The following is a 24845-nucleotide window of genomic DNA, read 5'->3' as shown; positions in this document are numbered from 1 at the left end:
AGAAACAGAATCTTAAAATGGGCTTTTACTGTTGGTTTTCTACTTTGATTAGATTCAAAGGCACTAATGACTCCATTTCCAATAATCAAGATGGCACAAACAGTCCATGGCATGAGTTGCCAATGGAGATACACAAAATAGCACTGTTTGATTCTCCTAATCATACTCTTGTACAAAGCAAGGCTCTGGGTGACAGTGTTTTTGACACCTAAACAGAGTTTTGCAGAGTTAAGACGTATAATGATGTCAGCTGGTTGCTCTTAGATACCCTGGATAAAGTTATAAGAGAAAGGGACGTGCTAAAGTCTTCAAATTTAAAACTTAAGCGCTGTATGAGAGATGTAAAGGTTTCTATGTGTGCCCTGAAAGAAAATCTTATTTCCTGTGGCCGCAAACATGAGATTTCTGAAAACCAGACCCAGAGTCTCATTGTGGGAGTAGCAGATTTACAAAGTAAACTAAAATGTCAACCTTGCAGGGTGCCTGCTATTATAGTAAAAGCATTGATTGGAAAAGAATGGGATCCTGAAACTTGGGATGGGGACATATGGATTGACAATAATGGCAGAGAGGATATTAGAACCCTCAATTCTGCTGAGTCTTTGTTAGATATACCTGTAGTGGTCTGTCCTGAGGAAACAGCTTCCCAACCTCCAGTCTGCCCTGAAGAGCCTGCCATCCAACCTCCATATAAAGAGATTAACCTTTCAGTGCCTACTAAACCTGTAATCACCTCCCCTGAGGAAGCAGCCCTCACTCCTCTGTCTGGAGAGATTAATGCTGTTTCACCAGATGAAACTGCAACAGAACGTTGAGGTAAAAGGCTTGAGGGATACTTCTAATTCTTTTCATGACCCATCCCGCCCACCAGTCTTTGGTTCAAGACCTGTAACTAGACTAAAATCCCAACAGGCCCTGAAGGGTGAGGTACAAAGTGTGACCCATGAGGAATTATGCTATACTCCAAAAGAACTGTATGAGTTTTCCAACTTATACAGACAGAAGTCAGGGGAACATGTGCGGGAATGGATATTAAGGGTGTGGGAAAATGGGGGAAGGAATATAAAGTTGGATCAGGCTGAATCTACTGATATGGGCCCACTAAGCAGTGATTCTGCATTCAGTGATGTAGCTCGAGGGGTTAGAAAAGGCGTTAACCGTTTGTTTGGGTGGTTGGCTGAAATGTGGATCAAAAGGTAGCCGACACTACCTGCGGTTGAAATGCCAGAACTGCCCTAGTATAATGTAGAGGAGGGAATTCAAAGGCTTAGAGAGATTGGAATGTTAGAGTGGATTTATCATGGAAGACCTGCTCTCATACCCCTCTCCTGGAATGTCCAGAGGACACACCTTTTACTACAACTGTGAGGAATAAATTTGTGAGACTAGCTCCATCAGCCCTGAAGAGCTGTGTAGTCGCCCTTCTCTGTAGGTCAGATATTACTGTGGGAACTGCTGTCACTGAGCTGGAATCCTTAAACACAATGGGGATAATCAGATCCCAAGTCGGCAGAGGCCATGTGGCAGCAGTTAATTGTCAAAGACAAGGTGGGCGTGGTTACCATAACGGAAAACAGGCTCAAGGCAGCAGTCAAAATAATCTGACTCACAGAGACTTACGGCATTGGCTAGTAGATCATGGAGTACCTAGCAGTAAAATAGATGGGCAGTATACTAATTTTTGTTTGAGCTGTATAAGCAGAAGAATTCTAGGTCAAGTGAACAAAAGTCTACCTTGAGTTACAAGGACCGAGAGTCACAGCCCCTTAATCAATTCCTAGACTTGAGACAGTTTACAGATCTAGAGTCCCTTGAACGAGGGGAAGGCTGGCTACCCTTGGGGAAAGCCCCTGTTACACTGCCAAAAATTTATACTGTTACTCTTCTGCCCAGCCTTCCCCAGGGGGACCTACGGCCTTTTACCAGGGTTAACTGTGCACTGGAGAAAAGGAAATGATCAGATATTTTGGGGATTGTTAGATACTGGTTCAGAAGTGACATTAATTCCAGGAGACCTAAAATGTCACTCTGGTCTAGCAGTCAGAATTGGGGCTTATGGAGGTCAGGTGATCGATGGAGTTTTAGCTCAGGTCCATTTCACAGAGGGTCCAGTGGGTCCCAGGACCCATTTTGTGGTTATTTCCCCAGTTCCAGAATGCATAGTTGGAACAGACATACTCAGCAACTGGCAGAATCCTCAAATTGGTTCCCTGACTCATGGACTGGGGACTATTATGGTAGGAAAGGCCAAGTGGAAGCTGCTAGAATTGGTCCTGCCTAGCAAAATAGTAAACCAAAAGCAATACTGGATTCCTGGAGGGACTGCAGAGATTAATGCCCCTCTTAAGGACTTGCAGGATGCAAGGGTGGTGATTCCCACCATATCCCCTTTCAACTCTCCCATTTGGCCTGTGCAGAAAACAGACAGGTCTTGAAGGGTGACAGTGGAATATCATAAGCTTAACCAGGTGTTGACTCCAATTGCAGCTGCTGCTCCAGATGTGGTATTATTGCTTGAGCAAATCAACACATCCCCCTGCTACCTGGTATGCAGCTATTGAGCTGGAAAATGCTTTTTTCTCAATAGCTGTTAGTAAGGACCACCAGAAACAGTTTGCATTTAGCTGGCAAGGCCAGCAGCATACATTCACTGTGCTACCTCAGGGGTATATCCACTCTCCAGCCCTACGTCATAACATTGTCTGCAGGGATCTTGATTGTTTCTTCTCTCACAAGACATCACACTGGTCCATTATGTTGATGACATCATGTTGATTGGACCTAGTGAGCAAGAAGTAGCAACTGCTTTAGATTTGCTGGCAAGGTATTTGTGTGTCAGAGGATGGGAGATAAATCCAACAAAAATATAGGGACCTTCCACCTCAGTAAAATTTCTAGGTGTCCAGTGGTGTGGGGCATGTTGAGATAATTCCTTCTAAGGTGAAGGAGAAGCTGTTGCATCTGGCCCCTCCTACGACCAAAAAAGAGGCACAATGCTTAGTTGGTCTCTTTTGATTTTGGAGACAACATATTCCTCATTTGGATGTGCTACTTCAGCCCATTTACCGAGGACCAGAGAAGTTTCTAGTTTTGAATGGGGACTGGAACAAGATGAGGCTCTGTGACAGGTCCAGGCTGCTGTGCAAGCTGCTCGGCCACTCAGACCATATGATCCAGCTGACCCAATGGTGCTGGAAGTGTCAGTGGAAATAGAGATGCTGTTTGGGGCCTCTGGCAGGCTCCTATAGGAGAATCACAATGCAAGCCCTTAGGATTTTGGAGTAAAGCCTTACCATCCTCTGCAGATAACTATTCTCCATTTGAGGAACAGCTTTTGCCCTGTTATTGGGCCTTAGTAGAGACAGAATGATTCACCTTGGGCCACCAAGTTACCATGAGACCTGAGTTACCTATCATGAGCTGGGTGTTGTCCAACCCACCAAGCCATAAAGTTGGGCGTGCACAGCGGCACTCCATTATAACATGGTAATGGTATATATGAGATAGAACCCAAGCGGGTCCTGAAGGCACAAGTAAGTTACATGAGGAAGTGGCCCAAATGCCCATCGCTCCCACTCCTGCGACATTATCTTCTCTTTCTCAGTCCACAGCTATGGCATGTTGGGGATTTCCTTGCAATCAATTGACTAAGGAAGAGAAAACTTGGGCCTGGTTTACAGATGGTTCTGCACAATATGCAGGCACCACCCAAAAGTGGACAGCTGCAGCACTGCAGCCCTTTTCTGGGATGTCTCTGAAGGACAGTGGTGAGGGGAAATCCTTCCAGTGGGCGGAACTTTGGCAGTGCACCTGGTTGTTTACTTTGCTTGGAAGGAGAATCAGCCAGAGGTGCATTTGTATACTGACTCATGGGCTGTTGCTAATGGTTTGGCTGGATGGTCCAGTGGGCGGAACTTTGGCAGTGCACCTGGTTGTTTACTTTGCTTGGAAGGAGAATCAGCCAGAGGTGCATTTGTATACTGACTCATGGGCTGTTGCTAATGGTTTGGCTGGATGGTCAGGAACTTGGAAAGAACATGATTGGAAAATTGGTGACAAAGAAGTCTGGGGAAGAGGTATGTGGAGAGACCTTTCTGAGTGGGCAAAAAACATGAAGACATTTGTGTTCCATGTGAATGCTCACCAGAAGATGACTTCAGCAGAAGAAGATTTTAATAATCAAGTGGATAAGATGACCCATTTGGTGGATACCAATCAGCCTCTTTCCCCAGCCACTCCTGTCTTTGTCCAATGGACTCATGAACAAAGAAGTCATGGCAGTAGGGATGGAGGTTATGCATGAGCTCAGCAACATGGACTTCCACTCACCAAGGCTGATCTGGTGACAGCCACTGCTGAGTGTCCAATCTGCCAGCAGCAGAGACCGACACTCAGTCCCTGATATGGCACCATTCCCCAAGGTGATCAGCCTGCTACCTGGTGGCAGGTTGATTACATTGTACCACTTCCATCATGGAAGGGGCAGCAATTTGTTCTTACTGGAATAGACAAATACTCTGGATATTGGTTTGCCTTCCCTGCACGAAATACTTCAGCCAAAACTACCATCCATGGACTTATGGAATGCCTTATCTATTGTCACAGTAATCCACACAGCATTGCTTCTGATCAAGGAACCCACTTCACAGAAAATGAAGTTAGAGAATGGGCACATGCTCATGGAATTCTTGGTCTTACCATGTTCCCCATCATCCAGAGGCAGCTGGGTTGATAGAACGGTCCAATGGCCTGTTGAAGACTCAATTACGGCACCAACTAGGTGGCAATACCTTGCAGGCTGGGGCAGTGTTCTCCAGGAGGCTGTGTATGCTCTGAATCAGTGTCCACTCTATGGTGCTGTTTCTCCTATAGCCAGGATTCATGGGTCCAGGAATCAAGGGGTGGAAACAGGAGTGGCACCACTATCACTCCTAGTGATCCACTAGGAAAATTTTTGCTTTCTGTCCCTGAATCCTTAAGCTCTGCTTGTTTACAAGTCTTGGTTCCAAAAGGAGTGCTTCCACCAGGAAATAGGACAATAATTCCACTGAACTTAAAGTTAACACTGCAACGTGGCCACTTTGGGCTTCTTATGCCTCTGAAACAACAGGCAAGGAAGGGGATTACTGTACTGGCTGGGGTGATTGATCCTAGCTATCAAGGGGAAATATCACTGACACTACACAATGGAGGTAAAGAAGAGTTTTTCTGGAATACAGGAGACCCCCTAGGGCGTCTCTTAGTACTACCATGCCCTGTGATTAAAGTCAATGGAAAACTGCAACACCCAATCCACAGAGGACTATTACTGGCTAAGAAACTTCAGGAATGAAGGTTTGGGGTCACCCTACCAGGCAAAGAACCATGAACAGCTGAAGTGCTTGCTGATGGTAAAGGGAACATGGAATGGGTAGTGGAAGAAGGTAGTGATAAATATGAACTATGACCACATGAACAGTTACAAGACAGGACTATGATGGCACGAATATTTCCTCATTGTTTTGTTATGAGTATGTTTGCATTTGTCTGTAAAGCAAATATCTTTGCTTTCTTCTCTATCTTATCCCCTTATCATAGGACATAAGCTGTATTATTTATTTTGCAGTACTTAAGTTACAGGAAGTCAATTTTAAGAGTTAATGTCACCCAAGGACTTGCACCCTATTATGGAGAGATTTATTGAGTTTCTGGTGGTAAGCAGGACAGCAGAGTATTATTAGGCAAAATATATGCCTATTATTTTTCTCTACTTAGAGATAAAGTATGGTTTAAGGTGATGTGTATAACTGCCAAGTTGACAAGGGATGGACTGTGATGTTTAGGTTCATGTGTCAACTTGGCCAGGTGATGGTATCCAGGTGTCTGGTCAAGCAAGCACTGGCCTAACCATTACTGCAAGGACATTTGTGGCTGGTTAATAAACCAGAAGGTTGGTCTATTAAATCATCAGTCAATTGGCTGTAGCTGTGACTGATTACATCAACAAAGGGCGTGTCTTCCACAATGAGAGAATGCAATCAGCTGGATTTAATCCAATCATTTGAAGACTTTTAAACGAGGCAGATGGAGGACCTTCACTTCTTCTTTGGCTAACCAGCGAAGCATTTCCTGAGGAGTTCATCGAAGTTGCCAGTTTGTTCCTGAGGAGTTCATCGAACATCTTCATTGGAGTTGCCAGTATGCTGCCTGCCCTACGGAATTTGTACTCATGCGTACCCACAGTTGCGTGAGACACTTTCATAAAATCTTATATTTACAGACATCTCTTGTTGATTCTGTTTCCCTAGAGAACCCTAACTAATACAATTATTGTCACACAAAGAACTGATGTATGATCCTCCCGTTCCAGTAATTAGGTGTCATGTATAATACAGTTCCTGATTAGAGTAATTTATGCAAAGTGTCTTGGATTTCTTAACTTACCTTTATTTTGTCTGATTTATTTATACACCTAAAATGGCATGTATTCATACATTGGCAATATCCAAAAATGAATGATTTTGGTCAACCCTCTAACTTTTCAACATAAAGGGCTGCTGAAGAGATTTGTTGTAAGTTCCAAGTGTTACACGGAGTAGTCTGCTAACACTAATTGTTGAGCTAGCTTCCTATGCCTTTTCCTTCTTGATTTCTGACAATTTTTTTATATTATTATTTAATGATTCAGAAATTACTTACAATAAGCAGAGTTTTGTAACATCACTACAGTTGAAGACAACTAGTGGATCAAATGCCTTATTTACAGGCAGTGTACAATTTCATGCTGAGATGTTAGGCTGGAAGGAGACCCTCTCTCCATTTACAATCATCACTTCTCTGTTTTATAATATTTGCTTAGAGGTTCTACCTGAGTATCTGATAATATGGGCTTGATATGAAAGTAGAAAGTTGAAATGTGAAAATTTTAGGCCTGTCATTTGCCTTAAATGCCTGGAAACAGTTCTAGAATTTAAACCTTTATATGAGTGGCCAAGCTGTTTGTCAACCCACCCTATATAATATATTCTTTTTCATTTTTAAGAGGTAGTGCTTCACCTGATGTATAATCAAATAAGGCTCCATTTAGCAATACTTGACAATAAAAAGACAATGAATTATGCATTGGTTTTGTGTTTTGAAAAGTTACCTGGTCTTCCCGGGAAGTTCCCTTCTTTGCCTGTTGCTTCCTCAAAGCTTCATACTTTTGCTTTTCTCTTCTGTATTCTGCAACAGCACCATCTGGAGCAGCTTCTTCCTCTGAAGAACAGTAGCATATTCTTAGAATGTATGGTAAAAAGGCTCTGTGAATTCATATTCATGTATATGCTCACACCAGTGAAGAGGAGGTTAAACCTTGCCCCAGTTTTCATCCATTTAATTTAAAAATAAAACCAATAGTCCAGTACCTCCACAAATGTTTCCTAGATTGGAAAGTGATTGATGTTAATTTATCAACCAATTTTATAAACATATTTATCATATATTGTACTTCTGTAATTGTTCTTCTCACTTGAACTTAAGTTGACTATAAAGTCACCTATCTCATTATGAAAATAATTAAGTATTCCTAAAATTCAGCAATTTTATATTGTTCCTTAACCTTGTAAGTGGGAGGCCTTAAAGATACAATATTTCAAATATTGGTTTCTAATTACTTGCCACTTTTTCCCGTTTAAAAAACAAAACACCTTTGCTTTGATCGCATCTTAGAAAAATAAATGTATCCAGCAAGTAAGTTAGTACAGTTACCAGAAGCAGACAAAAACAATTTTTACTAAATTAGAAAACAAATCTATGGGTTGCATCCTGCAATAAGTCCATATAAATATTAGTTAACATGTGGGTTGATAAAACAGTTTTTCCTTAAAAAATAAGTAATAAAATTCATTTTATGTCATCTTACATGTATACATATTAATGAAAATTTGTGACTTAAAAAACAAACAAATACATATCTCCTTAAACGTAATCAAGAATGCCAGCAATCTTTCTACTCAAGCCTTGGCTTGTTACTTGCCTCTTTGTTATCTAGTTTGAAGAATATTATTAACGAGCAATGTATTAACAATAATTTTGCTCAAGATATTGTTTAGTATAAAAATGTGTGTACTAAGAAATAAATTGTCTTTTTGTGGTTACCTAATATCATGAGTTTGATGGAAGTTGGAAGGAATAATCTGTTTTATACGCAATTTTATCTGGTCTCTTGAAAAGTATATCGAGCTCTGCTTTAAAGACTGACAACTTAAAATAATAAAAACTGTCATAAATAGTAAAAAGCTCATTAAAGAAAAAAAAAATCCTAAAATGCAGAACTGTTTGAAGTACATATGCTTAGTTACCTCTAGAGAAGAGAAGATGCTATCATAATTGGTATATATATACATATATATCAAAGTAGTTTCTTATAATGAGGGTTTAAAAATTACTTTCATGCTTTTCTATTGAATAACATCTTTGAATTGCCTCCTCTTTTATAGTAGTTGGGTTTGCATTGTCCTGGGATAAAGACCAAGCACCTTAACAGTGACATAGGAGTTCAGGCATGAGGCAGCTAACACTTTCCTTTCCACTCTTATCTCTTGCAACTCTTTCCCTGAGCCTCTTGAAGTGCTTTTATCTTGCTTATAACAGCTCTTTGAACTTGGCAGGCTGGCTTGACCCCTAGCCTTTGCTCTTGCTGTTCTTTCTTTCTGGGATACTAACAACACTCCAATCCTCCACTCTTCAATTAATTTTCCTAATTTAATTCTTGCTCATTGTTTAGGTTTCAGCTTGGCTGACAATTCCTTCAGGGAACCTTTTCTGGTTTCACTCTTGAAGTCTGGTTTGGATGACCCACTTTCCAGAACACCATTTAGTACTTATTACATTTTATGGCAATTTCCTACTTATTCTTCTTCAATCATTACTAGACATTACGCTTCTTGAGGGTAAAGTCATGTTCCTTGGCATTTAAGATGGTGCTTGACTCAATAAATAGCCAAATAAATGAATGAAGCTGGGGGAGGGGAAAATAAGGTAGTGGGTCAATTTAGCCTCCCAGCCTCACGAAGTCAGAGCCAGTATTTGCCATGAATCTGGAATCTCCTTCTCCATCACATTTGGGGAGTCACTAGTATTTCTTTTCTGCTATTTCCCTATGGCAGAAATTTCATAAGCTCCTAAGGAAAATTTAATGAGTATCCTTAGAGCTGTCTAAGATTTTAACGATTAAAATAAATGCAAAAGAGAAAGGACAACTTGTGTTTGAATCTCTCTTGCACCAAAATCTCATGTGAGTAAAAAAGAAGTTTAATTTTCACAGCAAGAATCACCAAACACACAACTGAGTAACTCCCAACCATGGGTTAACTAGTGAAAAAGTATTCCTAAATAAAACAAAATAAAACAAAACAAAAATACATTTGACTTTTTATTATGGAAAATTTCCAACACAAATGTAGAGGGAATAGCATAATAGACACGTTTTACCCATCACCCACCATCAACAGTATTAACCTATAGGCAATGTTAATTTAAAAATTATTCTTAAAGTGTTAAAACTACCACTCAGAGAGGAACTGAGAGCTCATAAATTTCTTTTGGTGGGTAAAAGGCAAAGAACACATGCTCTTGGTTTCCATTTCAGAAGAGGCTGATGAACATGGCATGCTTAGAAAATAGACTGGAGTCAGACTGATCTGAATCCTGGTCCCATAATTTAGTGTGACATAGGGATGAGCTCCCCTATCTTTCTGTGCCTCAATTTCTTCAACTGTAAAATGAGGATAATAATACCTACCTCACTTGCTATTGTGGGTATTAAATATGATAATGCCTGGCACATGGCAAGCACTTAACAAAAGATGACTTCTATTATTATTATATCATTCCGATAAAAAATTATAAGGTACAGAAATGAACACACACACATATTGCAAATTTTTATGTTATCACTATATATGTTTTTCTTTGTTATAACTGACTTTGATAAGCCTCCAAGGGTCACTGCATGCTCAATGCATGCTCTTGTACAAGTGGTTCCTTTCCTTCTCTTGGTCTCTCTCTCTCTCCATTCAAATATATTCCTTTTTAATTACAGAATATTTTGATGGAAGAAAGGGAATATTATTTTTTTTTGCCAGATTATGAAGCTATATACATTCTAAAAATGGCTTTAAATATTCTTTGATTGGGATGCTTTTAGATAATGTAATATTTATATTTTTCCTGCATTTACATTTCCCACATATCATATATTGAAAAATTAGTTAAGATAATTTTAGTGAATCACTTTATTTCCTCAACATTATCAAGCCTCACTCTTTTTCTGTTTTTTTTTCAGCCATAATAATGAAAACACAGGAATGCAATTCACATACACCTAAACATATTTTCTCTGATAATATAGTAATATTGTAGCATTAGTCATTCTTTTTAAATGTGTAATTGTAACAGTCTTCACAAATATGTTGCATAAGGCAATTAAAGGTGGTGACAGCATGTGTCTAAAAAACAAATAAGAGCCACTCAAATTTTAGTATTGCTTGATACAATCTCTTTGCAATGTCTTTGATAATAGGAACTAAATTTTAAAAGATGAAGAACAGAGTAAAGAGAAGATTCACATTCTCTAAATGAAGTAAGAAGTGGATGGTAAAACCAGCTTTGCCTTGAAAAATGTTAAGGAAATAGTTGGTAAAACTGTAGGGCTTTTCATCATTACTCAAATGATTTAAGATTAAATAACTAAAGTAAATTTCTCTTTTCACAAGGCTTGAATCCTGTTTCCAATGCTCTGAATCTATCCTTTCTAATAACTGTATTGTTTTATTAGCAAAGCTCCAACTAAACAATTTTCAACAGATGGACTGAGAACTACACAGAAGAGTTCTAGAATGCTGTCTATACCTCAACTGTTAAATCAAATGTCATCTCAAAGTCTTGGACTGCAGTTTCAATCTCACTGCAGCATTTGGCTTTCCAGGGAGAAAAATGTGTAAAAGCTAGGCTTTTTGCCTTCTAATCATGGATCGCATCATTTTGACTTCAGCACAGCAGAATGAACTTTGCAATAAAAGTTAAGGATCCAAATACTTTGTGCCTGAAGGTTGAATGGGTAAATCATAGGCTGTACTCTATCATTACAGGGCTGTAAATGCTCTGCTTCTCCTCCAAGTAAAGAATGTTCTAAAGGGATCCACAGATTTTACAGCTGTTCAGTTTTACTATTTTAGCTGCAACTAACTTTGGGCTATACTACTTGGATGTGTTTTGAATCTTTTATTTTGAATATAATTATTAACCATTTAATTCCAATTTGGTGTCTTTTTTATTTTTTAAGATATACTTGATAGAGATATAACACGTTCCCATGGCTACGAACTACAGGTGTACTAATAAGAATTGAGGAAATTGAATTAAACAAGTTTGGTGTTGGGACAGGACAGATGGTTGGGCAACAGAAATTGTTTTAAGGGTGGTTTCATTAATCTGCCTATTCCAGAATATACAGTCTTAGTGGTGAAACATGTAGCGCTTTGGCTTGGGCTGATTTTATCTTGTGACAATTTTCTCACAAACAGCTATAAAACAGATGTTCTTTAAAGCACTGATGAGGAGCAACTTGATGTTACTTGTGTCTGCATGTCTTTATGTAGAACTATTTGATTTGATGCAACTCCAAATAATTAAAATTCCACCTATTATTAAAAATTCTCTATTAAATTATTCTTTTGATAGAATAAAAGGGAAGCCCATATCTTACAGAAAATGACATTTCATTCCAAAATTTTAAAAGGTTTTCATAAGTTAAATTTCTTACAGTTAATTTAATCTAAAAATCCCTAACAAGTTGAATACTTAAAATCTTTAATTCTTCTAAAAGCAATTATACTGTTCAAATATTCAAAAATGCCTCACAGTAAATGGAATTTCTTCTCAGGCATATTAATTTGTTAATGAATGTTATCCAGCTTTGTAAGACAGAACGCCAAATTTTGGTGGACGGTATGCATAGAAATTCCAGGTGGAAAAGTCTGAATAGATCATTTATTCTCCCCATCAACAAAGCTACTGGAAAATTTAAAAATGAAAGCCAGATTTGCATTAAAAATTAAGATAATAAAATTTAGCTCAGGAAGACTGATTTAATCCAGCTAACTGTTTGAGATATGAAAAGCTGCCCACCCACTAATATTGTTTATAATATAGACATCTTACAGTCCTTTAACAAGACGGGAAACATCAGGTTTTCCTGATGTTTGATAGTCAAAGTCATAGTCTGTCAATTTTTTTCTAGGAAAAAAATATACAAATCGAGTTCAGATCAAGGTCAGATGAGCCTCCTGGTATGCCCAATGGAATGCTTTAGTTTGTGGTTGGATGAGATTTTTTAATAGCCAGGTTAAAGGATTTATTTCCTCTCCTCCTGTATTCATTTCTAGTCAGAATGAAAAGGCAAACAACTTGAGAACAGCTGTGAAATCTGCTGGTATTTCATTATACACATCTGTGATACCCTGCTAAGGTTCCATCTGGACTGCATGGAAAATTGTAACCCAAACACTTTAACATGTACACACAGCCAAATGCAATAACATCTGTTGCACAAACCCAAGTGTGTGCAAAAGCTGGTCAACTCTTCTATTTCTTAACTGGGTACAGCATATTAGCATAAATTTTTATTTATAGTGTGATCAACTGTGAATGACCACTGCACATTCATTTTTCATGCCTTTATTTCTCAGCAGTATACTCTGAGTAATTTCCCTAGCTCTATATTTAAGTTCACTAATTCTCTGTTCAGTTGCATCTAATCAGTCTTTAACCAATAAACAGAGTCACTGATTGTAGTTAACTATATTTTTTATTTCTAGATGTTCTATTTGGTTCTTTTTTAAATTCATCCACTCTTTTTCATAGCCTTAGTCTTTTAATATGATTTTTATTCCTTTAAAAAATCTTCAATTATTTAAAACACACTTATACAATCTCTTTGAGTTTGTTCTTGGGTATCCTCCTGTTATATATTCTGACTCCCTCAGAGTGGTCATTTTCCTATGCATTCTCTAATTTTTGATTGTGAGCTTATCTTCAGCTAAGGTTGCATTTTCCTCATCTCCACTCCATAGGAATCCTAGCCACCCAGGACTGTGTAATATTTTGCATTTGTTTCTGTTAGACATTCAAGGGGTTCCATTGGTCCAGAGCCATTGCTTCTTTAATGTTAACATCTTGGCTTAGGATTCCTGTACCATATAGTTAGTATACACTCAGACTTTAAAGCCATGTCTAGTAGATGTATAGAATTTTGATTTTTTTCTTTTCATGAGTCTTTTTTTCCTTCCACTCATAACTCTGAAAAAAGACAAGCCTCTCTATAGCCTTACTAGTGGGCAGCTTTTCTAGATCCCACCTTTCTTGGATTCAAGGTCACTTCTTATGCCCAAGTGTGAGATTGAAACCTGAGCCTCCAGCTATTAAAGCTTACATCTGACCCAGTATCCCCCTGGGCAACTGTAGTATCAGCTTGTCACTTAATGTTATGCCTTCCTTTTGTTTCAAGTATTTAGGAATTTTCCTTCCTTCCTTCCCCTTCCCTCCCCCTCTTTTCCTTCCTTCCTTCCTTCCCCTTTCTTCCTTCCTTCCTCCTTCTCTCCCTCCCTCCCTTCCTTCTTTCCTCTTTTCAAGCTTAGCTAAGCATTTGAATTGGGATAAGCCTATTTTATCCAGCCCTTTTACATATTTTTAGAAGGAAGCTCTCTTTTAGCTCAGTCCATGTTGCCAGAACAGGAAGTAGCAATTCATTTCTCATATGCTTGAACCCCCTCGAAAAAACAAAAATTGAATAAGTGATGACTTTAGTGAAATAGAACTGGCTAATAAAATACACAAGAGTTAAAAAAATTCAGTTTCTCTAAGAACAGAGTGCTCTGCTTCTACTTTTCTTATAAATCTTAATATATACTGGATAATGATTCATAAACTATAATGATGCAGTATGATGACTATTCAGTCAATAACTGAAATTTCTATAAAATATATGCTAAATAAACAGGAATGGGGATGGAAAAAAGAGAAAACATTTATTAAGGATCAACTACATTAGGTACCATGTGAGGATGCCTTGACTATCCATGAAGAAGTACCCATAAGCCTATTTTACCTATTTTACAAATGGGGAAAAAGGATAGAATCACAATTAGAATATGGTAAAGCTGGGATCTGAATGATATGAAAAGCTCTATCTTTTAATTGTGTCCTGCTAGTTCCAATTAAAACCTCAATTCAGAAAACATAATTTATTAAGTATCCTCCATGTGCTTGGCACTTTGAGAGATGCTATGAAAGATATCTAAAGTATATATGATACAGACTTTGCACTCCAGGAAGAAATGTAAAGGGTAGAAAGGACTTAACATGTGAAAATAGTTAAGAAAGCAAGCCATTGATTACAATGTGTGCTGGTTTGAAGCCGTTATGTACCCCAGAAAGTGCCATGTTCTTTTTTTAATCCATTCCTGTGGGTGCAGACCTATTGTGGGTGGGAACTTTTGGTTAGGTTATTCAATTGAGATGTGACCCACCCCATTCAAGTTTGGTCTTAACCCTTTGCATTGGAGTCTTTTATGAAAGGATAAAGGACAGAAAAAGCTGAGAGCTAAGAGAATGAAACACTGAGAGAAGTCTGGAGAGAGTGCAAAGGAAAAACCCTCAGAGGAGCTGAGAAAGAAAAGCTCCAGAGATGCTAAGAGAGGATACAGACAAGCTCAGAGAGGAGGCCACTGGAACCAGGAGCTGAAAGCAGTGAAATCCAGGAGTAAAGGATGAGCAGATGCCAGTCATGTGCCTTGCTATTTGACAGAGAAAACCAGGATGCTAGTGGCCTTTCTTCAGAGAAGGTATCCTCCTGTTGATGCCTTAATTGGGACATTTTCATGGCCTTAGAACTGTAAATTTGTAAACTAATAAATCCCCATTGTAAAAGCCAACCCATTTCTGGTATATTATACTCCAACAGCTTTAGCAAACTGAAACACAATGTTAAGCATCAAATTATGGGTTCTTTGGTATAATACCAGCCTCCCAGGGGGCCTTAACATTTACCTATGTTAGGGGGTTAGAATAAATTTTAAAAATATCTTAGCTATATCAGAAATAAAATTAGGTGATATGCACCTAAATTCAGTACTAGAACCAGCACCAGAGGTAGAAGTTAACTTGAGGATCTTCTAATCTCTCAATTTATAGATGAGGTCCAGGGAAGTGAAGTTACTTTTCTAGTGTCCCATGTGGGTTAAAAACAGAGCCTCTGTTAAAACTCATGTTCTGACTCTTAGGTAAGACATCATGTTAAGTTCTGCATTTCATTCCCACACGATACCTCTAACCTTCCTCTAAGAACTAGCTAGAAACTAGATCCTGGTCCCACTTGAATCTCATCATTCCATAACCTTTTTTTGCAAGGATAAAGGCATGACGACTAATCAATTATTGGTTACTTAGCTAAGGAACCAATGATATTCATCTACAAATCTCATTTGATAGATAAAAGTGCTCATTCCCTCCATTGTCTCAGGACCAGAGCTCAAGGAACTAAAAGCTCCAAGTAGCTGCATATTCATTCAAAAAAAAAAAAAAAAGTTTATTGAGTTGCTACCATGTGCTAGGTAATATGAATAAAGCTGCTGTGCTGGTTTGAATCTGTTTTGTACCCCATAAAAAGCCAGGGCTTTAATGTAATCTTGTGGGGAGACCTATTGTTCTGTGGGATCTTTTGATTAGGTTGTTTCCATGGAGATGTGACCCACCCAACTGTGAGTGAGACCACTGATTAAATTATTTCCATGGAGGTGTGAACCACCCATTCAGGGTGGGTTTTGATTAGTTTATTGGAGTCTTCTAGAGAGCTCAAAGAAGGAGCTCAGAGAAGCTGAGCAAGACATTTTGGAGAGAAGCTGTGAGCCCACACAGACCCACATGCTTGCAGATACTGGGAGATGCAGACAGAAAGACTTTGGGAGATGCAAAGCTAAGAGATGAAGCCCAGAGTTTGCCCTAGAGAAGCTAAGAGAGGGCTCCCAGATGCTTAGAGAGAAACATGCAAGGAGAACCAATAAGAGAGCTGAGAGAAACTAAGAGACAGAAGTCCAGAGGTATTTTGGAGAAAGCCATTTTTGAAACCAGAACTCAGGAGCAAAGGACCAGTAGATGCCAGTCATGTGCCTTCCAGTTGACAGAGGTGTTCCAGACACCATCAGCCTTTCTTCAGTGAGGGTATCCTCTTGTTGATGCCTTAGTTTGGACACTTTTATAGCCTTAGAACTGTAAATTTGTAACCTAATAAATCCCCTTTATAAAAGCCAATCCATTTATGATATTTTGCATAATGGCAGCTTTAGCAAACTGGAACAGATTTTGGTACCAGAGTAGTGGGGTGCTGCTGAGTTTTCAAATACCAAATATGTTGGGGCAGCTTTTTAAATGATTAAGAGGAAGATATTGGAAGAATTGTGAGGAGATTGACAGAAAAGGCCTAGATTGCTTTGAAAAGACTGTTGGTAGAAATATGAACTCTAAAAATACTTCTGACAAGGCCTGAGACAGAAATGATGACTGTGTCATTGCCAACCAGAAGAAAGTCAATCTTTGTTTTAAAGTGGCAGAGAATTTGGCAAAATTGAGCCCTGGTATCAGATGGAAGGCAGAATTTGAAAGCAACAAGTCGGGATAGTTAGCTGAAGAGATCTCCAAACTAAATGTGGAAAATGCAGCCTGGCTTCTCCTCACAGCTTATAGTAAAGTGCGAGAGGAAAGAGATAAGAAATTGATGGTCTGGAAAATTCTGGCCTTCCAGAAATTGAGACCCCAGAAGATAGTGTGCCATGTGAGGATTTAATGAAACCTGGAAAAAGCCAGTCATGTCAGTACAAGCCAGGATTGGAGATGGAATTATCCAGAAAGGACGTGTGGAAAGTTCTATCATCTGATGGTTTTGACCCCTACATGCTTGCTGCATGCCAAGCCAACAACTTTTTTTGTGAGATCTGTATAAATGGAACTACTGCCAGTCCAGACTGGAGGGGACAGAGAAGGAACCATGGAAGCTAAGGTCTGGAGTCAAGATACCTTGGGCTAGGAGAGCAGACCCACTGAAGCACACAGATTGGGTGAGTTTAAGCATGCCCAGAGTTTGTGAGTGCTACTGCCTAAGGGTTCTTAGATGCCTGGGGAATTGAGGGGAGCTTGGTGGCTCCATTGTTCAGAGTGTTGGTGTCCCAGGCCTCAGAGAGGGTGGAACATATTTCCCAGGGATTGGGGAGAGCCTGGCCACCATCCCACTGTTTGGAGAGGGGAATCTTTTGCCCCGGAGATGCAGAGTTCGGGTAGTGTACCAATGCTTGAGGTAGGTGGGGCCAAGAAAAAGGAGGTCTCACCAATGCATGGATATGTTGGAACAGTCATTTCAGCATTTGGAGAGAACAGGCCATCATGATGGCCCTTGGAAAGGGTGGGACTCCCGCTCTCTCAAGTCCCAGAGATAAAACGTCATTCTATAAATGACTCTGAGTCTTTGAAATCCAAAGACATTTGTCCTGCAGATTTTAGAAATTGTTTCAGACTTTTGACCGTTGTTTTCCTTCCAATTTCTTCCAATGGCAATGGGAAAGTTTATCCTATGACTGTCCCTCCTTTGTATATTGGCAGCAGATAACTTGTTCTGAGTTTCACAGGTCCACAGCCAGAGGAGAATGTTGTCTTAGGAAAAACCATGACTGTAACTGATTTTGATAAGACTTTGTATTTACCTATATTGTGATGGAAAGAATGTATATTTGCATTTGGAAAGAACATGTCTTTCTGGGGTCCAGGGGGTAGAATGTGCTGGTTTGAAACTGTTATGGACCCCAGAAAGCCATGATCTTTTAATCCAGTCTTGTTGGGTGGAACCTTTTGATTGAATGTGCTTCCATGGAGATGTGACCCCACCCATTCTGGGTGGGTCTTAATTGGATCACAGGAGTCCTTTAAGAGAGCTCATGGAGAGAAGGAGCTCAGAGAAGCTGAGAGAGACATTCTGGAGAGAAGCTAAGATATGTAATCCAGAGTTTGCCTGTGGAAGAAGCTAAGAGCTGACATAGACCCAGATGCTTGGAGATGCAGAAAGAAAGACATTTTGAGATGCTAAGCTAAGAGATGAAGCCCAGAGTTTTCTCCAGAGAAGCTAAGAGAGGACCTCCAGATGCTTAGAGAGAAATGCCCTGGGAGAATAAGCAAGGATGCACAGGAGCTGAGAGAGACAGAAGCCCAGAGACATTTTGGGGAAAGTCATTTTGAAACCAGAACCTGGGAACAAAGGACCAGCAGACACCAGCCAGACAGAGGTATTCTGGATGCCATTGGCCTTTCTTCATTGAAGGTATCCTCTTGTTGATGCCTTAGTCTGGACACTTTTATGGTCTTAGAATTGTAAATTTGTAATCTAATAAATCTTTATAAAAGCCCACCCATTTCTGGTATTTTGCATAGTGGCAGCATTAGCAAACTAGAACAGTTGCTCACAAATGATTTTAAATGGATCTGGATCCACTAATTCAAGGAAATTTTTGCAAAATTCTGTAATAAATGTAACCTTTAAATAAATACAAGGTGATGTGGTAGTGATAATGGTAAAGAAAATTTGAGTAACCAAAGGGATAGATTTTAATGGATATTGAAAAATATTAATACTACTGATATCTACTTGGATCTCATCATACTTTCTGGAAAGTACAAAATATGTTTTTCTCAAATTTTATTTATACCAGATCATAAATTAATCCAAGGAAATGTGCCAGACTTGAAAATAGCTAACATAATAGCTAACATTTTGAGTACTATGTGCCAAAATAGTAGTAACAGTATCACTTGTTTAATTCTCCTAACCAATAACTCTATGAGGAAGGCATATTACTATCCCCATTTTGCTGATGAGGAAATTAAGGCAATAAGAGGTTATGTAATTTATCTCAGGGATTATAAACCTAGGAATATAAACTCATGTAGTCTGGCTTTAAGTCCAAGCTCTTAACAAGTACACCATATTTCTTATTCATGCTTGAGACACCAAAAAACAGAAGAAAGCATTCTAATTTTATGTAAAAAAAAGGCATCAAATCACCAACTGGATGTGTCTTGATGAAAACAAAATCCTACAAAAAAGAAAGGTGCTAAATTCTTCCCAGACCATAATATATGACTTGAGGGATAATAAAGGAGTAAGAAAAGTGGAGGCAGCCAAATAGTGGGTTTAAGCAAAATAATTTCCACTTAGGAAGAATCCCTTAAGGCTTTTTCCTGACTTTCCTAAACTAATCACATTTTCTCCCTTATTTGAACCTTTAAAACACTTTGTACCTCTTAACCACACTATATCATAATTGCCTCTTTATTGGTCTGTATTGCCCCCTAGGCTATAAACTCACCTGGCAGAAAGTGCACTGTTTGTGGCCTAGCATAGACCTTGTATATAGTATGTACTCATTAAACAGCAGCTAATGAGCAAATGAGCAGACTGATCATTTTAGGTTTTAAATTACAAGGGTGTCTGCAATCACCTTATTGCTTTTGCTGGACAGAACAGCAACTCGAGGTGTCTCTTAGCTTAGGGCCCCCAGGATACAAACATTTTTTCAATAAATTTTGCCTAATTTCAATAGATGTCACCCAGTTAAACAATTTTTTACCCTTCTAAATAGAGACGAGAGTTGTTGGAGAAGTCATCTTTAAGGCATTTACTACTGAGTAAGGTCCCTGGGCACTGAGTTTTCCGGGTGGAACTCCTGTAAGAGTTGTGGCCATTCACTGAACCCTTTACTACCTCCCTGAGGAGGTATTAAGGATAAACTACATATTGTGCCCAGACTCCCTTTCCCTGCCCTCTACCCCAGGCCAGCATGCCTGCTTTCTGTTTGTTTTATTGAGAAAATCCATTACAGAAATGATAACAATGGGAATATTCTGTGATTTAAAATGAGAGCCTACATAATGTATTCTTTACTACCATCTTTCATAATTACAGTCCCAAATATTTACTGAGTGACTAGAGGTTGAATTTGTACTAATTTTGTTTTAAAGATAATTGGAAGTTGTTCAGAGATCTCTAAAAAAAATGAATAAGAAAACTAGTTATTCCATCCAATGAACGCCAAAATGAAAATTTATTCACAATAAAGAAATGATTTAATAAGGGTCTCTGCATGTGCACATTTACAAAGACCAGTCAGAAGGATGCCAAAAGTTTTTTTACTTTTTTCTGTACGACGGTCCAAAACAAGAAATCTACCATTTATTCATTCTGTTTAACCAACTTTCATTTTCTGCATGTTTTTATTCTATGAATTGAACAATACTGGCTCCATCTGGTGGTCAAAATAAGTCTCCATAGCTTCACGAAAATTAGTCAAAAGTGCTTAACATTTAGAGGCTACCTGAATTATTCTTGAACATTGAGTACTGAAGTATACTTGAACATTGAATAATGGTTTACATTGAGATGGAGTTTTCTTTTTATATTTTTTTCTTTGTAGTTCATCCGAGCTTCATTGCTTTACGTTATTTTGGGGCTTAAAATAATTTTGAAAATAAAGTAAAACAGAATGTTTCCCTCTGTGTTTTACTTTGAGCTGATATGAGAAATGCAAAGATAACAAGCTGTTTCAGGGAATACATCATATAGGTTTAAAGTTAATCTAGATTTTTAGGTTGTATTCCATTTTGGAATATAAAGTATAAAAATACTCCCTAATTTTCAGCTGTATTTTCCATTAGACATTTGCAAAAGGGTAGCTTGTAGGTATATGAGAATTTATATCCAGGGATTCTGTATATTTACATTCTACTGGCTGCTTAGTCTTGATTTTTAAATTTCAGTGTGCAAGTAGTACGTCCAGAACCACAACATAAAATATTAGTGCTATAAAGTTCTTAGGTATCAATATCCTGCTCATTTTACACATGGAAAAAAAAAAAAAAACTGAGGCTCAGAGAGGATAAATGATTATTATAAGCTAGGAATAGCAGAAACCAGATTTTCTGACAATCCAATGTTGTCTTGTCTCTCTATACTCTACTTTGTCTACTTTCTCTTTGTAATACATAATCATTGTAGGTGTGTTTCATTACAATCAATTTACAGCATAGTGGGAGCATTTACGAAATGTCACATGTCCCCAACATGGATTTAATTCTTCAATTAGGAATTTTCCTAATTTTTACCATTGCTATTTTCCCTTAAGATGTTAGAAATTTTAAAACAACAACAAAAACTTGCTTTAAAGCTTCACTCCTATTTGAATACAAAATTTACCTGAAGGTGTTTCCAGAGGGGTATCAGTATATTGTTCTGATGAGTTTACAATTAAAAAAACAGTCATGTAGGTAATAAATTGTAATAACAATACCATATGATTTAGATTACCACAAAATATTATACTAAAAATCAATTAAAATGAAATTACCTAATGAATTAAGAGATGAAAAGAACTTAGATCAATAAAGACAGGTTCTGAACACGAAATATTAAGTTGCCTTAATTGTCTTATCTTTTACTAACAAGTATTTTTATTATATAGACTTCATCTGATAAGTGGCTTTTTATCAGATGGTTCTTCACTATTACTTTTCTTAAAAATGATCACAAGAAGCAATTACAATATAAAAATGATTACTGAAAATTGAGAGACACTTTTTTTTTCTTTTATTCCCAGGAGCTCTAGTTTTCCACCTGACATCTGTAATCTGCTGCTCCTGTTCAAGTTTACCTCATCTTCCCTTTAATGGTCTAATATTCAGGTTGATTAATGTTGCCCCAGGTCCCTGGACACACTTTGTACTTCTTCAGATTGTGTGACTCACAAAACTTGTAGTTTGATGGCCATTTTGACAACATCCCTACATTGCTTTGTGATTATGGATGTGGAAACTAAAAATTATATACTCTGTGTCGCACTAATAAAAAAACCAAAATTCTTCAAGATAAACAGATTTCATCAGGCCAGAGTATAATAAAGAATTGTTACCTAGAATGGCCTACAGCTACTAGTACCTTAGTGAGTTAAAAACTGACAATACTCAAAGGAGAGTTCTATCATTTTGTAATATGCTCATGAGGTACTTTTCTCCAAGCAGTTACAGAAGTTTACCAACCAGTTGAAAATAATCCTTAAAAGAGTTCCATGTGTGGTATAGCAGAGTATTCTTTATATCTCCTATGTGGTTGAGGAAACTGAAGCAATAAAGTGGCTTCTAAAATACAAGCACAACCTTGACTATCAGCACCACTGCCATTTTTTTAGGACTTAGCATGTCCTAGGTATAATACTATGCTTTCTCACATAACCTAATTCTTGTAACAACAGAAGGGGCATACATGAGGAAATAGAGGTTCAAAGAGGTTAAATATCTCGCCCAAGATTACATGTCTAATAAATGATAGAGCAAGGATTTGAAATCAGGGCTGTAAATCTCCAAAGACTATGCTTTTTCTATCACATTCTATTGCAAAAAGTATGGCGGGAGGTGAGTGGGTGGGGGTGGAGGTGCGCTATTAAGTATGGGAGTGAGGGATACAAAGTCAGTTCCTGATGTTAAGGGGCTTATATGCCGGAAGCCGAGATAAGTCATACTTTATAATTGTACAGGACTATAAATGACATGAGAGGTTCTAATAAAGTACAAATTCATGATGGGGAGATGGAGGGAAAGACGACTGGAGGAAGCGGCAGTAGAACTGGGCTTTAAAGGAGAAATGAAATTTAGCTATAGCAGGTAGAAGAGATAACATAACCAAAGACATGAAGACAACACAGTGCAGGATGCACATAGGGAAGAAGAAAGATGTTGCTTTCTCAAAGTGAAGAACAGATTAATAAGGTGGGGCATAAGGAAAGTAAGAGAATAATCAGATCATGAAGTCCCTGACTGCCAGATTAAGGAATCTGAACTTCGGTAAGTAATGACCAGCCACAATTTGTTTTACTGGTCTATACTGCAAAGAAATCATTCACAAGTATTTGTGACCTTTTTCTAAAATCAAATAAAGTGTATGGAACTACCCTATATCATTATGGTGTTTGAATCATTTCAAAGAATTTTTAAAGGTTATTTTCTTATTATACTACCAGCTTGAGTTAGTTGATAAAAAGGAATTAAGCTCCAAGTTTCCTGATGTCCATACTTCTCTTAATCAATGAACAATGCATTCTTCAGTAGTTGAGTGAGAGAGGAAGCAAAAATGAGAGAGATTCACAAAATCTTGTTGGGATTTTTTCCCTAATAATTTTAGGAAGGAACTTGGGAAAATATCCTACTACAATCAACAACTTTAAAAATATTTTTTCCAGAAATTAAAGTTCAGGTAAAATTATTTTCCCTTATCAGAAAATTTTAATTTAAGTATGAAAATATGTGCAATTATTTGAAAGTGCTATGTCCAGTTGTGCTCTGTGTCATTGCCTTGGAATTTTTTACCTGCCTAGACCACATTCTCCACTATAGGTACACAAATTCTAGTTCAGATTTCACCTTTCTTCTTCTACACTCATTTTTTTTTTAAACTTTTTATTTTGAAATATGTTCAAACAGGACAGTTACAAAAATAATACAAACCCCATACTGAGAACTCCAAAATATCCTTAGCTCCCCCACCCCCAGATACCCATCCACTGATTTTAACTTTTTGCCACATTTACTATTTTTCCTCTCCCTCCCTCCCTCTCTCTTCCTTCCCTCCCTCCCTCCCTCCTTCCCTTTCTCTCTCATCAATACATTCTCTGTTGAGTGTAGGTTGTACACATCATACTACTTGAACACTTAATACTGCCATGTACATTTCCTAAGAACAAGGACATTCATTTATGTAACCAACTTAACAACAGTTAACAAGTTCAAGTAATTTAACATTGATATAAAGCTTACAGTTTTTATTGCAATTTTTTCCTAGGTCTCCATAATGTCACTTTGAGTCTTTTCTTCTTCCTTCCTAGATCCCATCCAGGATCATGTTTCGCATTTAATTGTCATTGTTTCTTTAGTTGCTGTTTTGTTTTGTTTTTTTTTAACTTGTGGGAACATATATACAATATAAACTTTTCCCATCGCAAACACATCTAAGCATAGTATGCAAAGGGATTAATCACATTCACAATATTGTGGTAACCTCATCACCTTCCATTACTAAAACTCCCCAAAAAGAAATCCTACACCCATTATGCATTAACTACCCTTTCCCCTAGACCCCACCTCCGGCAACTGTGCTGTACTTTCTGTCTCTATGAACTTGCATATTCTTTGATATTTTCTTTGTAGTTATCAGGAACTTAAACTTAACATACTAAGTCTATAACAATCACATTTGCTTTGATATCAACCTGACTTCAATGGTACAAACAAAATACACTACTATACCCTACTGTACCTTATGTAGATCTTGTCACAAATTACATGTTCATACATTATGAGTCTAACACCAATGATTTATCATTACATTTTGTGCATTGGCCTTTTAGATCCTGTAGGAGGTAGAAAGTACAGTTACAAACCAAAAATACAATAGTACTGGCATTTATATATACCCATGTTGTTGCTCTCACTAGAGATCTTTATCCCTTCATGTGGCTTCAATCTATTGCCTATTGTCCTTTCCTTTTAACCTGAAGAATTCTCTTTAGCATCTCTAAAGCATCTCTTCAGCATCATCACCATACTAGTGTCGATGAACTCCCTCAGCTTTTACCAGGGAATGTCTACTCTCTCCTTCAATTTTGAAAGACAGCTTTGCCAGATACAGAATTCTTGGCTGGCATTTTTTTTTATTGCAGCACTTTTTGTCATCATGCTGCCTT

The 24845-nt window shown here is 38.0% G+C and overlaps 1 protein-coding gene across 1 annotated transcript in view; it reads right to left on the bottom strand.

Moving 5' to 3' along the window:
- Nucleotides 1-24845, bottom strand: part of CWC27 (CWC27 spliceosome associated cyclophilin) — a 360484-nt gene that overhangs the window by 47760 nt on the left and 287879 nt on the right. The window contains exon 12 of the mRNA XM_037800954.1: nt 7127-7236. Within this exon, the coding sequence (XP_037656882.1) occupies nt 7127-7236 (110 nt within the window). The remainder of the gene's footprint in view (nt 1-7126; nt 7237-24845) is intronic.

This window comes from Choloepus didactylus, chromosome 13 (genome assembly GCF_015220235.1).
Source record: "Choloepus didactylus isolate mChoDid1 chromosome 13, mChoDid1.pri, whole genome shotgun sequence".
Classification (NCBI taxonomy): domain Eukaryota; kingdom Metazoa; phylum Chordata; class Mammalia; order Pilosa; family Megalonychidae; genus Choloepus; species Choloepus didactylus.
This window is presented reverse-complemented; position numbering and strand designations above follow the sequence as displayed.